The 18,818-nt window shown below is 38.2% G+C and overlaps 1 protein-coding gene across 1 annotated transcript in view; it reads right to left on the bottom strand.

Moving 5' to 3' along the window:
* The window catches only part of CCD1 (carotenoid cleavage dioxygenase 1), a 30,452-nt gene extending 11,787 nt beyond the window's left edge, over positions 1 to 18,665 (bottom strand). The window contains exons 1-8 of the mRNA XM_010242956.3: positions 18,321 to 18,665; positions 17,317 to 17,387; positions 17,140 to 17,154; positions 16,713 to 16,824; positions 15,301 to 15,400; positions 15,042 to 15,104; positions 14,534 to 14,644; positions 14,265 to 14,449 (exon numbers count right to left, since the gene is read on the bottom strand). Coding sequence (XP_010241258.2) covers positions 14,265 to 14,449; positions 14,534 to 14,644; positions 15,042 to 15,104; positions 15,301 to 15,400; positions 16,713 to 16,824; positions 17,140 to 17,154; positions 17,317 to 17,387; positions 18,321 to 18,653 — 990 coding nt within the window. The 5' untranslated portion in view covers positions 18,654 to 18,665. The remainder of the gene's footprint in view (positions 1 to 14,264; positions 14,450 to 14,533; positions 14,645 to 15,041; positions 15,105 to 15,300; positions 15,401 to 16,712; positions 16,825 to 17,139; positions 17,155 to 17,316; positions 17,388 to 18,320) is intronic.
* Between the last annotated feature and the right edge of the window lie 153 nt (positions 18,666 to 18,818).

Raw genomic sequence — 18,818 nt, 5'->3', positions numbered from 1 at the left:
TTAAAAAGCGCAAGGTGCAAAAAAGTGCAAGGGCCAATTTGCGCCTAAGGCGCAAGGCGAGGCGTTACAAAAAAAAAAGCTAAAAATAAAAAAAAAAGTCAGAAAATTCAAAAAAAATGCCAAAAAATTTTTAAAAAATGCAAAAAAAATATAAAAATATTAAACATAATGTTAATAAAAAATATAAACTTAATTTTTAAAATAAATGATTTAGAAAACCTATTATCTAAAATTAAAATGCATAAACATAACATGTGAAGTGTATTCAAATGAAAATTTAAAAATAAAAGCAAACATATAAAGCATTTTCAAGCATGTAAAACCCACAATCTCTTTTTTTCCTTAATTGCATTGCTTCAAGTAGATAATGTGATGTAAAACATATTGCATTCTTGATTCTATGAGTCGCCTTTGTACCATGCCCCTCAAGGCAAGCCCGAACAAGTCTATGTTAGGGTCTGAAATTCTTATTTCTCACATGAAAAATAATGATTTGACAACTTTCATTGCCTTTTAAGAAGATATTTTATTGCAATGAATGAATGAACAACATCAGCAAGTATTGTTTTTACCACTCATCCTATTCTCCGAAGGTGGTATCAGCGACAAAGACTAAGGCAAGCACAGATTGTTTTCACATCTCCAGTTGAGTCTCAGGTATTCCCAATCACTAAACAGGACAGGTCTGACATCTCTACCACCAGCACCTCCGTTTCTAGACCTTGACCTTCCCATTTCTATGAGAAAAGGTAAGCAAAAAAGTACAACTCATTGTATTTCCAAACATTTTTCTTACAACCTATTGTCCCCATTCTACTACTACTTTCCAGCCTCCATTTCCCCTTAACCCATCCGAAAGTTAGTGATCGAAGCCCTAGCCAAACCATAATGGAGGGATGCCATGAGGGTTAAAATAGAAGCACTCTATAAAAATAATACCTGGGACATTGTTGACTTGCCAGCTAGGAAGGAACCTATTGGGTGTAAATGGGTTTACACTATTAAGTATCATGTTGATGGGTCGTTTGAGAGATATAAGTTGCATCTTATTGTCAAGGGATATACACAGGTGCATGGGATAGATTACACTGAGACCTTTTCTCCGGTTGCTAAAATGACTTCAATGAGGGTTCTTTTATCTTGCGCAGTGAACTATGATTGGCCCCTTTATCAGTTTGATGTTCAAAATGCATTTTTGAATGGTGACCTCACTAAAGAAGTATAGATGTCTCTCCCCCTGGTATGTATGGTAAGGAGATGCAAGGCAAGGTGTGCAAATTGAAGAAGTCACTTTCTCAATTTCATACCCTCTTTGTTTGAAACAATCTCACTTTGTTTGAAACAATCTCACTTTGTTTGAAACGACCTCACTAAAGAAGTCACTTTCTCACTTTCTCAAATTGAAGATGTCTCTCCCCCTGGTATGTTTGAAACAATCTCCATGTGCTTGGTTTGATAGGTTTAGGGTTGATCTTGTCCAGTACAGATATACTCAGACTCAATCAGATCATACCCTCTTTGTTAAGAGGAGATATACTTTGGTCACATTTCTTATTGTTTATGTGGATGATATTGTTGTTACTGGTAGTGATACACAAGAAATCAATGATCTCAAGAAGTTACTTAACTCTGAATTTGAGATTAAAGACTTAGGGGAGTTGAGGTATTTTCTAGGCATTGAAGTTGCTCGATCTAAAGAAGGTGTCTTCATTTCTTAGCAGAAATATGTGTTGGATCTTCTTATCGAGACTGAAAAACTTGGTGCTAAACCTACCTCCACCCCTATTGATGTGAATCATAAACTCTCAGCTAGTGATGGAAAGCCTTTAGTTGACAGGGGAGTGTTTTAGAGGTTGTTGGGGAAACTTCTTTATCTTTATATGACTCGTCCAAACATTTCATATGTTGTCAGTATTAGCCAATTCATGCATTCTCCCAAAGACACACATATGGCTGCGGTAGAAAGGGTACTGTGCAATCTTAAGGGAACTCCTGGGAAGGGCATATTGTTTGCTAAACATGGTCATATAAAGGTAGAGGTATATACAGATGCTGATTAGGCAAGTAATGTTGATGATAGGAGGTCCAAATCAGGCTATTGTGCTATGGTAGCTAGGAATATTGTTTCCTAGAGGAGTAAAAAGCAGACAATGGTTGTTAGATCTTTAGTTGAAGTAGAATATAGGACTATGGCCCATGGGATTTCTGAATTGTTATGACTTAGATCTCTCCTTGATGAGATGGGTGTCTAATTTGACAAGCCACCGATGTTATATTGTGATAACTAGGCTGCTATTATCATTGCTCACAACCCAGTTCAGCATGATAGAACTAAGCACATTGAGATAGACAAACACTTTATACGGGAGTGGCCTTAGGAGAGGTGCGCCTTCCCTTCATTGCATCAGAAGACTAGAAGAGCAGCTAGTAGATTTCTTGACTAAGGGGGTTCCAAAGGCAAAGCTTCAACATTATGTAAGCAAGCTGAGCATGATTGACATCTACACTTAAATTAAGGGGGAGTGTAGTGAGAATTGGATGAATGGGCCTTGGTGTTTTTATTTCTTTTATGTTATGTTTTAAGTTTATGTTATTTTATTTATGGGCCTCTTTTTGTTTATTTTTTATTCGTTCTTTAAGTGTTGGTCGCCCTATCAAGGACATCTAAGGAATTGTACTCAGTTTTAGATTTAGAAATAAAAGACATCTTGAGGGGACTAGAGAAGGGATCGAACATCTTCTCTTCTCTCTTCCTTCCACTTCTTCTTCCATAAACTTTTGCTGAAACCTTCCATTATTTTTTCTTCCTTTTCTGTTTTCTATATTTTTCTGATTTACTGCAGGTGTGATTCACAACTTGTATACCATTCGCTAAATTTATGTTTCCTGTTGTTAAAATGGACTGGGTCTCTTAGAGATTTGACCCACAAAGTACTATCCATAAGAAAGCACACTGACACAGCAAATTGTCAAAACTTGTTTACTGTCGGACATAGTTAACACCATCTACCCTATGTTACATGGACACAGACATGGGCATGGAAATCAGATCTAATGTGTCCAAGTGTCTGAGTCAGTAAAATGAAGAAACAAGGACTGTCAAGATATCTATAGAAAAGTATAAACTATTAAAACAGTCCATACTGTTTTGAATTTTAACTGTTAAGATGTGCCGAATAGGGGTAGTTTAGTCTTCTTCTGTTTATTAAGTAACTTGCTTATGTGGCTGTGTTATTAGAGTTACTCTGCCCCACACTTAAGTAAGGGCATTTTTGTCTTTGTAAACATGATTAGAATCTAATATAGATTAAGGGGGTCGACTGGATGGTTAACCATCAGATTTTCGACAGACCCTTCTTCTTCTCTTCTTCTTCTTCTTCTTCTTCTTCTTCTTCTCCTCTTCCTGTTCGGACTACTATAGCAGCAGTCGAAACATGGTATCAGAGCAAGGTTCCTGATCTAAGTCAGTTGGTAAAGCACCTCAGCATTGTTCGTGACTCTTCACCTTCGTTTCTGGTCAGTCGATGGAGAGGACTGGTTCGCCCTAGGTCAGAAACATTACAGCTTGTCTCTCTGCTGCGCATAACCCTCTTCAACAAGGAAAGTGACTTCAGCAGTGAATGATTGATTGATATTCTCAAAGGAAGGTCGGTTCTCTCTTCTTCTAGTGTCACTTATATTTCTAGGTAGAAACCCTACAAGAAGCTGTTAGTATTGAGTAGAACCTAGAGAACTAGTTCATTGTTGCCCTAGGAAGGGCTGTGTGTGCAGTAGCCGAATGGTGTTAGGGCTGCTGTAAGTGGCTGAGTGGTGTAAGGTAGAATGCAGTGACCTTGCCGAACTCCTTGTGGTTGTGTAATGCCCTCTTAAGTGTGTTAAACAAGTCTGAACTGGGTGCAGCAGATTTGGCTGTGTTGTGGTGCTTGAGTGGTTGTAAGAAGGCCTCTACTTGTGATTAGTGAATGGTAAACTGATGCTTATGTGGGACGTAAGTGTGTGAAGTCAGCAGTAGTGTGAATAAGAACAAGTGTGTGCTTCCACTGTGGTGTTTAGAGACTGCAATAGGTGCTGAAATATCAAACTGTGAACAACATCAATTAGCTTGTAGCTGAGAAGTAAAGTTAGAGACAACTGTGAAAGAGTACAATGGCAACAATAGGAGATGGCTACAATGATCAGAAACCTAGTGTAGTAATTTCCTCCGACTACCTAGGGGTACAAATGACCTCAATTAAGCTAAATGGAGAGAACTATGTTCCATGGGCTAAATCAGTGGAAGTTTTTCTCAAGGCAAAGAAGAAAGTAAAGCATGTAAGAGACGAGAAGCCACCGGTTGACTCTCCAGGGTTTGATGATTGGGAACAAGAAGATGCTCAAATCATGACTTGGCTGTGGAATAGTATGGAACCCAAAATCAGTGCCAACTTCATGTTCCTTGATACGGCTAAGGATATATGGGAGCATGCTAAGAAGCTATATTCTTGACAAGACAACACAACAAGAGTATATCAGCTGTATCAGGAGTACTTTGATCTACAACAAGGAACCAAAACACTAGAAGAGTACTATGCCTGTATGAAGAATATAAGGAATGAACTCAATGTCTATCATCCCCTTACTCCAGATATTCAAGTTCAGCAACAGCAAAAGGAGCAACTTGATGTTATAAGATTTTTAGTGGGGCTGAATTCAGAATATGAACCAGTTAGAGCTCAAATATTGGGGGGCTCTACTCTTCCTACACTTGAGGAAGTATTCTCAAGACTTCGTAGAATTTCTTTGGGCCAGACAGAGAACCCCACACAGTATGATAGATCAGCACTTGTGACAGCTAGAGGTGGTGGACATAGTACAAGAGGAGGAGGTCATTCCAGAGGGGGCCGTGGCAATTCCATGATTGGTCGGGGTGGCCGTGATTCAGGGGGAGGCCGTGGTAGAGGAAAAAATAATTCTACAAGGAAATGTACTCATTGTGGTAGGGATGGACACACAGTGAATTTCTGTTATGACCTACATGGCCCTCCCTCTAAATGGGCTAATCATGCTGTAGCAGGCGAGGTTGCTATTAGTGACAGTAAACTGGCAGACCGAACACCTCCCACATCTACATCTACTTCTGGGAGGGAGATGGTGAGTGCTCCGCGTGATGAGTATGAACGGTTCCTTCAAACTACTTCACAGCATACCACTACCACATATGCCCAATCAGGTATTGCTTGCATGTCATCTAAAACTCCTTCCTGGATTATTGACTCTGGAGCCTCAGATCATATGACCGGGACTCCAGGTGTGTTCTCTTCTCTTTCTGAAACCTCCACATCACAAACTGTTACACTTGCCAATGGGTCCTCATCTCCCATTTGTGGTGTTGGTAATGTTGACTTGGTTTCTGTCCCCTTATCATCTGTTTTATATGTACCTAAGTTTCCATTCAATCTTATGTCTGTTAGTAAAATAACCAAAGCTCTTAACTGTTCTGTTACCTTCTTTCCTTCCACTTGTGTTTTTCAGGATCTCAAGACGGGGAAGAAGATTGGTGGGGGGCATGAAGCTGGTGGATTGTATTACCTTGACGGCGGTGGATCTTCAATTGCACTTCAGACCTCCCTTATTCCTCTACAATGGCATTGCCGACTGGGACATCCATCTCTCAAGGTTCTCAAGATGTTGGTTCCATCATTGAGTCAGTTGTCAGTTTTACAATGTGAGTCATGTCAGTTTGGTAAACACCGTCGTGTGTCCTTTAGTCCAAGAGTTGAAAGTCGCATGTTGAGTCCTTTATCTTTGGTTCATTCAGATGTTTGGGGTCCAATCAAAATTGAGTCTTACAATGGGTACAAGTATTTTGTCTCCTTTATTGATGATTGTTCAAGAATGACATGGATTTACTTAATGAAAGAAAGAAGTGAATTATTTTCCATTTTTCAAAAATTTCATGCTGAAATACGTACACAATTTGGTGTTCCAATCAAAGTTCTCCGTTCAGATAATGGTCGTGAATATTTTCTTACTGCATTTCAACAGTATTTAGAACAGCATGGCATTATTCATCAGACATCATGTGCTTTCACCCCTCAACAAAATGGGGTGGCTGAACGGAAGAATCGTCATCTTCTTGAAATTGCTCGGTCTATGCTTCACCACATGAATGTTCCTAAACGGTTTTGGAGTGATGCTATACTCACTGCATGTTTTCTCATTAATCGGATACCCTCTTTTATTCTTCATGGTCGGTCCCCCTTCTCCATCTTGTTTCCCACTTTATCTCCGTTTCCATTAAACTCCTCGTGTCTTTGGTTGTGTGTGCTTTGTTCATAATCTGAGTCCTGGAATAGACAAGCTAGATGCACGCTCAATTAAATGTGTCTTCCTTGGCTACTCTCGGACTCAAAAAGGGTACAAGTGTTATAATCCCATTGCCCGAAAGTGCTATGTCTGCCCTGATGTCACATTTTTTGAGTCTGTTCCCTTCTTCTCCCGTCCTGAAGCACCCTTGTCCTCACCCTTACCTCCTCTTCCCCTTCCAGTCAGTGATTCAGTTCCAGAGGCTGTTGTTGGAGTAGACTCATCTCCTCATCCAGTGCAGGTCACCACTGAACGACCACCGATCCGACAAGTGTATACACGTCGAACGACACCGGCCCCTCTTCCTACTTCTACCTCGTCTGCGGATCCTCTCATGGCTCCTATTGCTGAACCTTCAGATCTTGACCTACCCATTGCCTTACGGAAAGGTAAACGTAGTTCTACACTCCATCCCATTTCCAATTTTGTTTCATTATCTCATCTTTCTACCTCACATTGCCAGTTTGTTTCACTTTTGTCTTCTATTTACATACCTAACAATGTTCAAGAAGCTCTTAGTTCACCTGGATGGCGGCGGGCAATGGAGGAGGAACTTTCTGCTCTTCAACATACTCAAACGTGGAAACTCACTACTCTCCCACTTGGGAAGCATGCTGTGGGCTGCAAATGGGTGTATACTGTGAAATACTTGCCAGATGGTAGTGTGGAACATCTGAAGGCCAGACTTGTTGCTAAAGGTTACTCATAGTTGTATGGTGTGGACTACATGGAGACATTCTCTCCGGTGGCTAAAATTGGTTCTGTTCGTGTCCTAACTTCTTTGGCAGTTATGTATGATTGGCCTCTCCTTCAACTTGACATAAAGAATGCCTTCCTCCATGGTGATCTAGTGGAGGAAGTATATATGGAGCAACCACCTGGGTTTGTTGCTCAGGGGGAGGGTGGTAAGGTGTGCAAGCTGAAGAAAGCAATTTATGGGTTGAAGCAATCTCCACGTGCTTGGTTTGGGAAGTTCAGTGAAGTGGTGAAGAGTTTTGGAATGAAGCAATGCCAGGTTGATCACTCAGTGTTCAGCTATGACTCAGAAGCTGGGAAGATTTTATTAGTGGTCTATGTGGATGATATTGTCATCACTGGTAGTGATAAATTGGCGATTGGCAAACTAAAAGCATTTCTGCAAAATCATTTTCAAACAAAGGACCTTGGAACATTAAAGTATTTCTTGGGAATAGAGGTTGCCAAGTCAAAACAAGGTGTGAATCTGTGTCAAAGGAAATATGTCCTTGATCTATTGGAAGAAACAGGACTGTTAGGTGCAAAACCGGCTGAGACCCCTATGAAACCAAATGTTAAGTTGAGCAGTGATACAGGAGAAGTATTTGAAGATCCTGGAAGGTATAGACGACTAGTGGGAAAGCTGAACTATCTGACTATCATGAGACCCGACATCTCCTTTGCAATCAGTGTGGTGAGCCAATTCATGCAGAACCCTCGTATACCTCACTGGGATGCAGTCCTTAGAATTGTGAGGTATCTGAAAGGAGCTCCAGGCCGTGGGCTATTGTATAAACAAGGAGGAAAACTTGAAGTAGTTGGGTATACAGATGCAGACTGGGCAGGCTCAGTGAGTGACAGAAGATCTACTACAGGCTATTGCACATTTCTGGGAGGAAACCTTGTGACATGGAAGAGTAAAAAGCAGACGGTTGTAGCCAAAAGCAGTGCTGAAGCCGAATATAGGGCCATGGCTCACACTACCTGTGAATTAGTGTGGCTGAGGAATCTTCTACAAGAAATTGGGTTTCACATGGATAAACCTATGAAATTGTACTGTGACAACCAAGCTGCACTCCATATCTCTTCCAATCCTGTCTTTCATGAGAGAACAAAGCACATAGAGGTTGATTGCCACTTTGTGAGAGAGAAGGTTCTTGCCGGAGAGATAAATACAGAACATGTGGGCTCCAATGACCAGTGGGCAGATTTGTTTACAAAAGCTCTAAGCTCAGGGAAAGTGAACTATCTATGTAACAAGCTGGGATTATATGACATATATTCTCCAGCTTGAGGGGGAGTATTAAGATGTGCCGAATAGGGGTAGTTTAGTCTTCTTCTGTTTATTAAGTAACTTGCTTATGTGGCTGTGTTATTAGAGTTACTCTGCCCCACACTTAAGTAAGGGCATTTCTGTCTTTGTAAACATGATTAGAATCTAATATAGATTAAGGGGGTCGACTGGATGGTTAACCATCAGATTTTCGACAGACCCTTCTTCTTCTCTTCTTCTTCTTCTTCTTCTTCTTCTTCTTCTTCTTCTTCTTCTCCTCTTCCTATTCGGACTTCTGTAGCAGCAGTCGAAACATTAACATTATAAACCTAGGTAAAAATTAGCTTTGTTAATAACATTTTATAGGAAAAATGGCATTCCATATGCACATTAGCTATTTGTTTATGTTGAATAAGGAGAAAAAGAAAAATGTCACATAGAAGTTTCCTTCACAAATCCATGGAGTGTTGGAACCTAATGTATGCCCAACATGACACTTCATCCATTTAGGAGAGTCCATGCAACAATGAACTCTACCCTAAGAAATAGAAGAAGTTAGAGAAAGGACAGAGGGAGAAGCAGCAAGGGACTTCTTGAGATTCAGCTGCACATACAAGAAAGAGTGAGAGAGAGAGAGAGAGAGAGATCCTTGTGTACCATTCTCTTAGCAAGATTTTGTGCTTACCTTCTGAAAAGAAAATAATGAAAAAAAATATTCGATTCTGTTATATAATTAACCAGAACAAGAATCTTTGCATACTTTTCTCTTTTTAACATAATTCCATGCTTACCTTCTCAAAAAAAAAACACATAGCCAGAACTCAGCTAAGCTGGAGAATACATTAATTTCTTCCGCATGTTCACTATTGTTGGGAATATTTTGAGCATGTTCACTCATGACTCTTTATTGCAAACAATGGAAAAAGCAAGGTACTCTTGTACATGCTTCTTCCAAAGGTGGTTACAGTGTGTAGATGAAACGCTTTTCCCTCCATTAAAGAATTTGGATATGATAGTTCAAATGAATCCAAATCCACATTGTATTAACTGCTATGAAATGAGAACTTCCCCACAGTCTTACACTATGACAAGAGTATAGTTTCTAGAATTACTGCCTCATGAGTTTTAGATTCCCTGAAAGTATAAAGTATTGGTCTCCTAAATATTGGGACTGTACACTCCTACAAGGCATGGAAACTTTGGTATGGAAACAACAGTTGGAGAAAGCGTTGGAAGGGATGGTTGTTTCTCTAACACACACCTTACAGGAGGGGAATGAGGTTGCAGATGCTTTAGCAGACCTTGCTTGTGATATCCAAGACAGTACATACTTTAATAACTTAGATGGTCTTCCTGTTCATATTCAAAAGTTAATTTTTTATGATGGTTCAGGGATATCTGTTTTCTGTGAATAGGATAGTTTATCTTTCATGGATTTTTTAAATTGAATATGACAAAATATTGGTTAGGTTTGATAAATCGGTGTACAGATTTTCTAGAGGGTTAAGGTTTCTACAACCCTCTCCCTCATAGGATGATTATTTTTTGCTGATTATTAATAAAATTTTCAGTGGACACCCTCCACTAGGAGTAAAAAAGGGCATTGTGATACTTCATTCCTTTCCCTTTTGCATGTGTGTAATCTATGACATCTATATGTATTTTTAGGCTAACTCATCTAGTTTCTTTGTGTTCTGAAATGCAGGAGAACAACCACTAGGTAGATTATTGACAACTCCTACAATGGATCTTTCATAGCCATTCTCATTGTGACTGTTCAGACTGTTAAAATTAGGTTGACTTGCCTATGGCTTGACCTTGGTACCTTTCTGTTGAGATTGTTAGGGGCAACAGTAACTTTTTCATTTCATGCTCTTTTGTATTTGGACGCCCATGTGAAGGCTTACTTGTAATTTCTCTCTAAATTATAAACCACAAGTTTGAGAGAGTGAACAGTAACTCTCTTCTTCATTCAAACCTTCTTTCTCTCTTCTCTTCTTCTTCTTCTTGTTTTCTTTCTCAACAAAACCATAGATATTGCAAGTTGGTATCAAGGCAACTATAAGTTCTTGGGAAAGTCTTTCTCTACTGTTTTTTTCTTGGAGGATGAGCTACTAACATTAGACTGTCATCGGATGACATCAGCAGTCCATACAGGTGACGGTGGCAATCTCTAAAAATTGTATGGTTTGATTCGCCCTGGTCTTAGATGAACTTTGGTATATCTCTCATTGCTTTTTGATGCCTCTATGATCTATTATAGATTTTTCAAGTGGAAAATCACAGAAATTCCAAATCTGGTTTAGAAGCTTGCTTCTCTTGATTGATGGGCTTTTATCCTACAAAACCTAGTTCTTCTAGGTTGTTTTATATTTTGGGAGTGATAGGAAGTGATCCTGTACTTTTCTGAGCACTAAAAAATTTTTGGGAGTTTTTTTCTCCCTCTATTTTACCGCCAGCCAGCTTTTTGGCCCCTTTTCTAGCCTTCAACCAAGTTTGAGCCTTTTATTTTGGGGTTTGTTTGTATTCTAGTTGGATGTTGGGGTGCTCCTTGGTTGTTGAGAAAGTTGTTTGTGAGGTATGAAATCACCAAAGGTTGCACAAATTGGTTCCAATGTGTTTCCTGGAAATGTTGATGTCTCTAGTGGTATGATAACCACTGTAAAACTTGATAGGACCAACTTTTTGGAGTGGCCCCAATCAGATAAACTTACTATCACATGGAGAGGTAAGTTAGGATTATTCATTAAAGGCAAGGAGATGAAGCCGAAAATTGAAGACCCTAAGTTTGCAAAGTGGGAACAGGATAACTCATGTTGCTAGAGTATATCATCTTAAGAGAGGAGCTTGTAGTATGCACCAAGGGGAGAGAACAATGACTATGTATTTCTCCTCTCTAAAGTTTCTTTGGAAAGAAATGAACCACTTGAAAGCTCTTGAATTGAAGGATCCCATAGATGTTCATCAATTCAAGTACATTGAGGAGAACAGGTTCTTTGACTTTTTGGCTGGCCTGAATCCTAAGTTTGATTTCACTACGTAAAGTATTCTGAGTGTGGGTGTTGTCTCTCTAGGTACTACTTACTTTCTTATTTAAGGGGAAGAAAGTAGATGGGCAGCCATTACGCAACCCTCTATGATTGAGCACTTTGCTTTTATGTCCTCTAAGCCCAAGCCAAGTTGTAGGTAGTAAGCATCCTACAATTGAGAAGACTAATGATGTCATCTATGAATATTGCAAGGAACCAAGACATACTAAAGAAAGATGTTGGAAATTCAATCCTCACTTGAAACCGAACAAGTTTAAAACTGGAAAGTAAGGCAATGCTCATTTGGCCATAGTTGGTAATGAGGGTTAGTCTTCTGATGTGACCATTCCCTCCCATGACTCCTATGACATGAAGGATAAACTTTGGAGTCTTCTATTGCACTTGGAAAAGAGTGGGACATCATCCTTATCTAGCTCTAGTAATCCATCTAGTGCATGTGCTAACACAGGTACTGCACTTGCTTGTTCCACATCCTCCAATCCATGGATTGTTTATTCTGGGACTAGTACCCATATGACTATTATGCCTTCACATTTTACTTCATATAAGTTAACTCCTGGGAAGGGTAAGATCACTATTACAGGTGGATCTCAAACCCCTATCTTGGGGTCAGGGAGAAGTCAAACTTAGCCATAACCTTTCCCTTGGATTTATTCTTCATGTTCCTCAATTGCATAAAAACTTGTTATTTGTCATTTCTCTTACCAAGTCCCATAATTGCTCTGTAACCTTTTTTCCTACCCACTGTGTTTTTCAAGATCTGGTCACAAGGAAGATGATTGAAAGTGGGCATGAAGTCGATGGAGTTTACCTTCTTTATGAAGCTTCAAAATATGGATTGTTGAGCTAGGATGAGTCTTGTTCCAATGAGAAATTGAATCTTTTGCAATGGTGCCACTATCATCTTGGTCATATGTCCTTAAGTCTGTAAAACTTTTGTTTCTAAATTTGTTCAATTTAGTTTCCAACTTGAATCCTCAATGTGAAGTTTGTCATTTATCCAACAATGTAAAACCACATATTTTGCGAGTAATAGATGAAGTAATGTTGCTTTCCATTTTATTCATACTGATGTTTGAGGGCCATATATCATTCCTTGCATGGGTGAGTATACATACTTTATTCTCTTCATCGATGGCTACACTCAATATACATGGCTTTACTTGATGAAACATTGTGATGAAATTCCTATTATTGTTCAAAATTTCAAGAATATAGTGGAAACCCAATTTGAGAAAAGAATTAAGATAACAAGATCTGACAATACAAAGTACTTTGAAAATCATCTTTGTGTGTTTCTTAAAGACAGGGCACTATTCACCAAATCTCATGAAGTTGTACTCCACAGCAGAATGGGGTTGTTGAGAGGAAGAATATGCATGTGGTTGAAGTTGCTTGTGGGTTATTGTTCTAGAGTCATGTTCCTACTTGCTTTTGGGGAGATGTTGTCAAGACTATTGTGTATCTTATTAACCGGCAGCCATCAAGAGTGTTAAGCCTTCAATCCCCTCATCAACTTCTTCCTAATGAACCCACCTTCAATTCACCTCTTAGAGTCTTCAGGTATGTCTATTTTGTTCATGATATGAATCCTTCGAGACATAAGTTTGACCTTAAGTCTATTAAATGTGTTTTCCTTGGTCACTCTCTTGTCTAGAAAAGCTATAGATGTTTTGATCCTCATTTTAGTCGGAGGTATATTTCTAAGGATGTTACCTTCCTTGAGTGCTCATCCTTTTTTCAATCATCATGTCCTCTCAAGGGGAGATTGACTGTCATTTCATTCATGATCAATTTATGGCGGAAAACATCACCCTTCCACATATCTCCTTTGAGCTGTAATTTGCTAATATCTTCACTAAATCCATAACCCATGCACACCAAGACTTCCTTGTGGGAAAATTGATGTTTTCCCCACATCAATTTGAAGGGGAGTTTAGATAAGGTTGTATGCTATGCATTTATTTTACTTTATTTTATTTCCCTTGTGTGATGGGCCTTATGGTCTTTATGTAGGTTGTTTTTATTCTTTGCCCACTAATAAGAGGCATTTATGTAATTGTATATAACTAGCTCCTCAAGGGTGGGGGCACTAATTTGATACACCCTCCCAAGCTCTTCTTCTTCCTAGTTGAATGCATGAAACCCTAGAAGGGTAACATAAAAAGTCTGATTAAAATATATTAACTTTGTTGGAGAAAGTCAAAAACCATCATCAAGTACTATCACTAATTATAAAAACCTTGTGGCCTACCAAAAAAAATCTCCAAGACGTGTGGAAACATGGCCCTTTGGACTAATCATTTTATGAAGGACACAAGTTACTAGTGATAAATAATAATTTGACCACTTAATATCAAGGGTATTTATATTTGAGGAAGAAATATTCATAACAGCTAATGATGACCAAATTGGGAAAAAATCATATACATCCCAGCAAATATTTCGTTATTCTTGTTGAGAGATGGCTTTGTACCCAAGGATGTTTTTGTCTGAAATTAATCTAGCAATGGGCAGCTTTAATTAAGGGCAGAATTGTAATTTGTATTTTGTAGTCCCTCATATAAATGCAAATAAAAGAGTCATGAAATCAGGTTAAGAAAACACACATTTACACAACTCTTTTCCCTCTTTTTCTTAGTTTTATCTTCTTCTCACTTTATTTTACATTTTTTTTCCTTGGAGCCACATGCTTAAAATCTCAAGTATTCTCCAAACCAGAAGAAACTTGGCTGTCTGGATGTTTGAGGCCATTTTCATTTTTTTCTGAGCATCAGAAACTTCTAATAATACTTTGACCACTTAATATCAAAGGACAATTTATATCTTAAGAAAAATTTCATAACCAATAATCCCACTACCTTTGGACGGAAGTACAATGGCAGATCCATGAAAATTGCGTAGTTCTCTGTGATGGCAAAGTCATGCATCATGACAGGATCTGATATTGTTATTGGTACTGGATCATGCATGAAACCATCCTTCGAAATGACTCGGTAAGTGACATATGGTGGATCGTGTGAATAACCAAAGGTATACATCTCTCCTGTATGCAAGGTTGCTAAAAATCAAAATGAAATTATCATATCATATGTCCAAAATATATTTGTTATTTGAGGATAGGTCTTACCAGTAAATGGATCAACCTTTGGATGAGCAGTGAATGAGTGTGCCAATCGCTTGTCATAGTCCAACATTCCAAGGGTTTGCAAATCTCCATCCTCCAAAACTTTAATGGCGTCTGCAGGATACAAAAGAGAATTTTTTTTAATTGTATACTTTAAATCAATTAAAAAGCACTGACAAGATGGATGTAGTCTATATTTTGACAAACTTATTGCTGACAGTTCAGAATCAACTATTACATGAACTCAAAAGCCTAAATTTTTTGGTAGTTGTTACATTAACATAGAAGTGGAAACTATATGAAAAATATTGTTCTTTATTGACTGTGACTACCCATATGACACTCTGTGTGGAGGAGCATATTCATGTATGCATAATGAGAGAAATGAAAAGAAATGCAGAGAGAGAGAGAGAGAGAGATAAGAATTTCATTCCAAATGCTAGTACAGACTACAGAGCAAGAGTGATAGGATTTTTTATCTGAAAAAGAAAAGGAGGAAAAGAAGACTTACAAGGTTTATCTGCCTCTGAAAGAGCCAAAAGTTTACCATGGTGATATATGAGAGCAGTATTAGCTGGCCAAGGAAACAATAGTTCAGTTCCAGAACTATCATTCTTAAACTCATATAAAGAATACATGTCACTTGTGGAGTTACAACAGTATAACTGTAGTAATTATATGATATGATCATTCTACATAAAAGGACGCACAGAGGGCACAAAATGGTAAGTACAGTTACCCAGTACCACCCATGTGGCCAACAGACTTACCTGTGCCATTTCCATAAGAAACATCCAATACTTTCAGTTTATTTCGAAGAAGTTGGATATTAACCATAAGTAAACCAAACAGTCCCTTGAGGTCTCCAATCTACAGACGACAAAAAACAAACATCAAGTTCATAGGATCTTCAGAACGTGCGACATGAAGGTGCAGTTAGCAGTTAGCAGTTAGTTGAGATTATGGTTAGTAGATTGTTCAACACATAAAACTCTCTTTTCCACTACTGGCATCCAATCAATCAGAGAACAGATGACATGGACAAATAAAAGATGGTGGCAAGAATATAAAGGATTAAGTTGTTGAGGAATGCATTTTACATAATCTAACTACAGCAACAAGAGACTATAGGTAAAGGACTGCCAAGGTTGGTCATGTTCAAATTTCAACAAAGACAAATGGTGCACCCCTCAGAAGTGGCACACTGAAAGTTCAGTTTCTAAAAGTACAACAAGACAAAGATCATGAATTTGGGGTATTGAGAAAAGATTTGAAGACGTAGCTTTTGCAAAGATGCAGCCCAAGATAGAGTGTAGTTACGGAAGAATATCAATGCAAACAATTTCAAGTGCCTCAAAACAGGAATGGACAATGAAAGTGGTCATAATGATGATGATGAACAAATTATTCTTCACCAAGTAACATTTAGCTAAAATTTATCTGAAACCAGTACAAGAAGAAAACAAAGACCATGATAGAGTATAGTTATGGGAGAATATTCATGCAAACAATTTCAAGTGCCTCAAATCAGCATTGGTCATAATGATGATAATGAATAAATTATTCTTCAACAAGTAACATTTAGCTGAACTTTATCTGAAACCAGTACAAGTTAATATTAGTTAATATTCATGTTAGACACTGCTAAGCAAACCCTTATGAATGGGAGTCCTGGTTGGGATTGGGCAGTAAGTGTGGGTTTCTGGCGGGTGTCACTATTGGTTTGTAGGATCTAGGTTTTGCCTTAGTGTTGCAGTGTGGTTTTTTATTGTTTTAGCTGGGTCACAAGGATTATTCTTGTTTGGGGTGGTTTTCCTTTTGAGGCTTGGGGTTTCTTTGCTTGGTTCTCTGGATTTTGCTTCCCCTCGGGTGATTGCTTATCACCTTCCTTGTAATTGCTTCTTTGATTTAATAAAATTTATTTTATTTTATCTTCAAAAAAAAGCAAACCCTTTATGGTGCCATTGAAAACTCAGGAAAAAGAAAATCTAAATAGAATTGCAGAAGAGGCACTGAGTCACTGACTCATGCCATGCCATGAAACTAAGATTTGGAGAATTAAGACTAAAAATAATAGCAATCTTTTCAGACAGGTTAGAGTTACTTCTGATTGAACTTCTAAAAAAACACTAAATGAACAACGGGAAACATGTAATATAATCATCCAAGCATCCTAATATACCTTCATAAACTTTGCTCCTCCAAAGAACTCTTCCTGTTTCAGACGTGAAGTCCTCACATAACGGGAAACATAGGTTGCTTTTCCATCTTTGATACGCATACCATGAATCATTCTGAATGGTTAGGAAATTATCAGAGGTCATTAGTTGGCTTACAGAATTACAACATGGCTTCAGGGTTTTCTCTGAAGTTCAGTTCAGAGATGGTAAAAGGACACTATGATCAAGAAAAGCATAAAATAAATGTATCTCAGTAAACCGGGGAGTGAAGAGTGGATTAGAAATACATGTAACCAAGTGCCAAATCAAATGGTAGAACATGATAACCATCTTATCATGCCTTTTAAATCAGACAAATCAAATTTTCAAAAAAAATGAACTTAACAAAAATTTCCTTCTCAGTTGTGAAAGAAAGAAGAAATTACACACCCATCTCCATCAAACCTGCATACAGATGACAAATACAAACCATCAGAGAAAATAATGACTTTCAGAATCAAGGTAGGAAACAAATATAAGTTCTAAACCATATTTTCTGTTCTTTTCTTTATAACGTTAGATGTTTTTTCCACTTTAAATTGGTCCAAAATAAAGAAGCATACAAACCAATGATATCCAGCCACTGGAGAAAACTTTGGATTGGGACCAACCCTCACAAACTCCCCATTTAAGCACTCCTGTAATGCAAAACTCTCCACTTTATGCCATGCCATTGCAAAGACAAAGAAAAGCACAGCTCGAATTTCAAATTATCAACTATTTAGCTTCATCTGAATGAAATAAAGAATATTACAGTGTTTTTTTTTTTCCTTTTCTTATAGAGGACCCAAAGAACAAGGACAGACGGAAAAGTTTCAATATTGGGGCTTCTTCCTTTTTATACCGTTGGGTGTGCACCTATGCAGAGTGTAATATCTAATACTTTCTCTCATTATGGACAAGGAATTACATATTTTCATCCAAATGACAGGAGTTGTAAAGTTAAGGCCTGACAAAACCATGAATGCCAAGAAGCAATGACAGAAGGCTCTCAAGAAAATAATCTTCTCTTAATTAGCTCAACATGACGAGAGCGGTCGAAGAACATAATACATCAAATAAATATTTCAAAACAATAGAGCAACTACCAATGCCTTCAGTATATCCATGCTTCTCCAAGAAAGAAGAACCATGAAATTTTAAATTCTTCCCCTTTACAGGAAAATTTTGAGCAAAACAGTTTAAATATAATGAACACATCTGAACAGTTTTCTTCTTATTATTTTTCTCATTAGAGAAAGCCAAAATCCCAATAACAAACCTAAATAAACTGAACTCATCTGATGAAAGAGCAATTCATTTTCGGAAGCTGACAATTTTAAGTTAAACAGCATCTGAATTAATAAAATAAATAAATAAATAAAAATAATATAGTCATACCAAGTACACAACATGACAATTTAATAATTTACAGAATCTCCCTACTCGTGAGTTCAGATATTCAAACAGACACAATTAAAAATAAATATATCATTCTATTTAGAGAGGCGAAGAAGAACGTCATCACATCACAAAGTAATAAAACAACAACAACAAAACAGAGTCAGAGTATATCTATAGATCCATCTCACCGGAAGATATCCTTTAACAGGCAGATTCTTGCAAGGCGGAGTCTCATCAACCGGAGAAAAATTCCCGGATAAGTAGTGGTAAGGCTTCGAAGCGTCGTACATTAACTTCACGATCAACTTCTCCACCAAGTCGACAAATCGCGAAGCGATTCCCTTCCTCGGCTTCGGGTCCACGTATACAATCTCTCCTCCATATGAGCTCTTCTTCTCACTCTCCGCCATTGCAGAGCTCTCTCTCTCTCTCTCTGAGACTAGTCCTTGCAGTAACCGCCAAAAACGAAAATATACATAAGTTGGTGGTGATACTGTGACAGACGACCGATAATTCACCATGAATCCATGATACCATTTCAGTGGGTGGACACTACGGATTAAGGTATACGGTGTCAGTGGTCGCAGCAGTCCATCCAATGAGACGTGGACACGCCAGCGATTGGAAACATTACGTGTCGCATGAATTCTCTGACAATCATAGAAATCTCCCCTGTAATTTTAATT

This window comes from Nelumbo nucifera, chromosome 2 (assembly GCF_055504915.1).
Source record: "Nelumbo nucifera cultivar China Antique chromosome 2, China Antique-T2T, whole genome shotgun sequence".
NCBI lineage: Eukaryota > Viridiplantae > Streptophyta > Magnoliopsida > Proteales > Nelumbonaceae > Nelumbo > Nelumbo nucifera.
The sequence above is the reverse complement of the archived record's forward strand: the minus strand, read 5'-3'. Positions and strand labels throughout refer to the sequence as shown.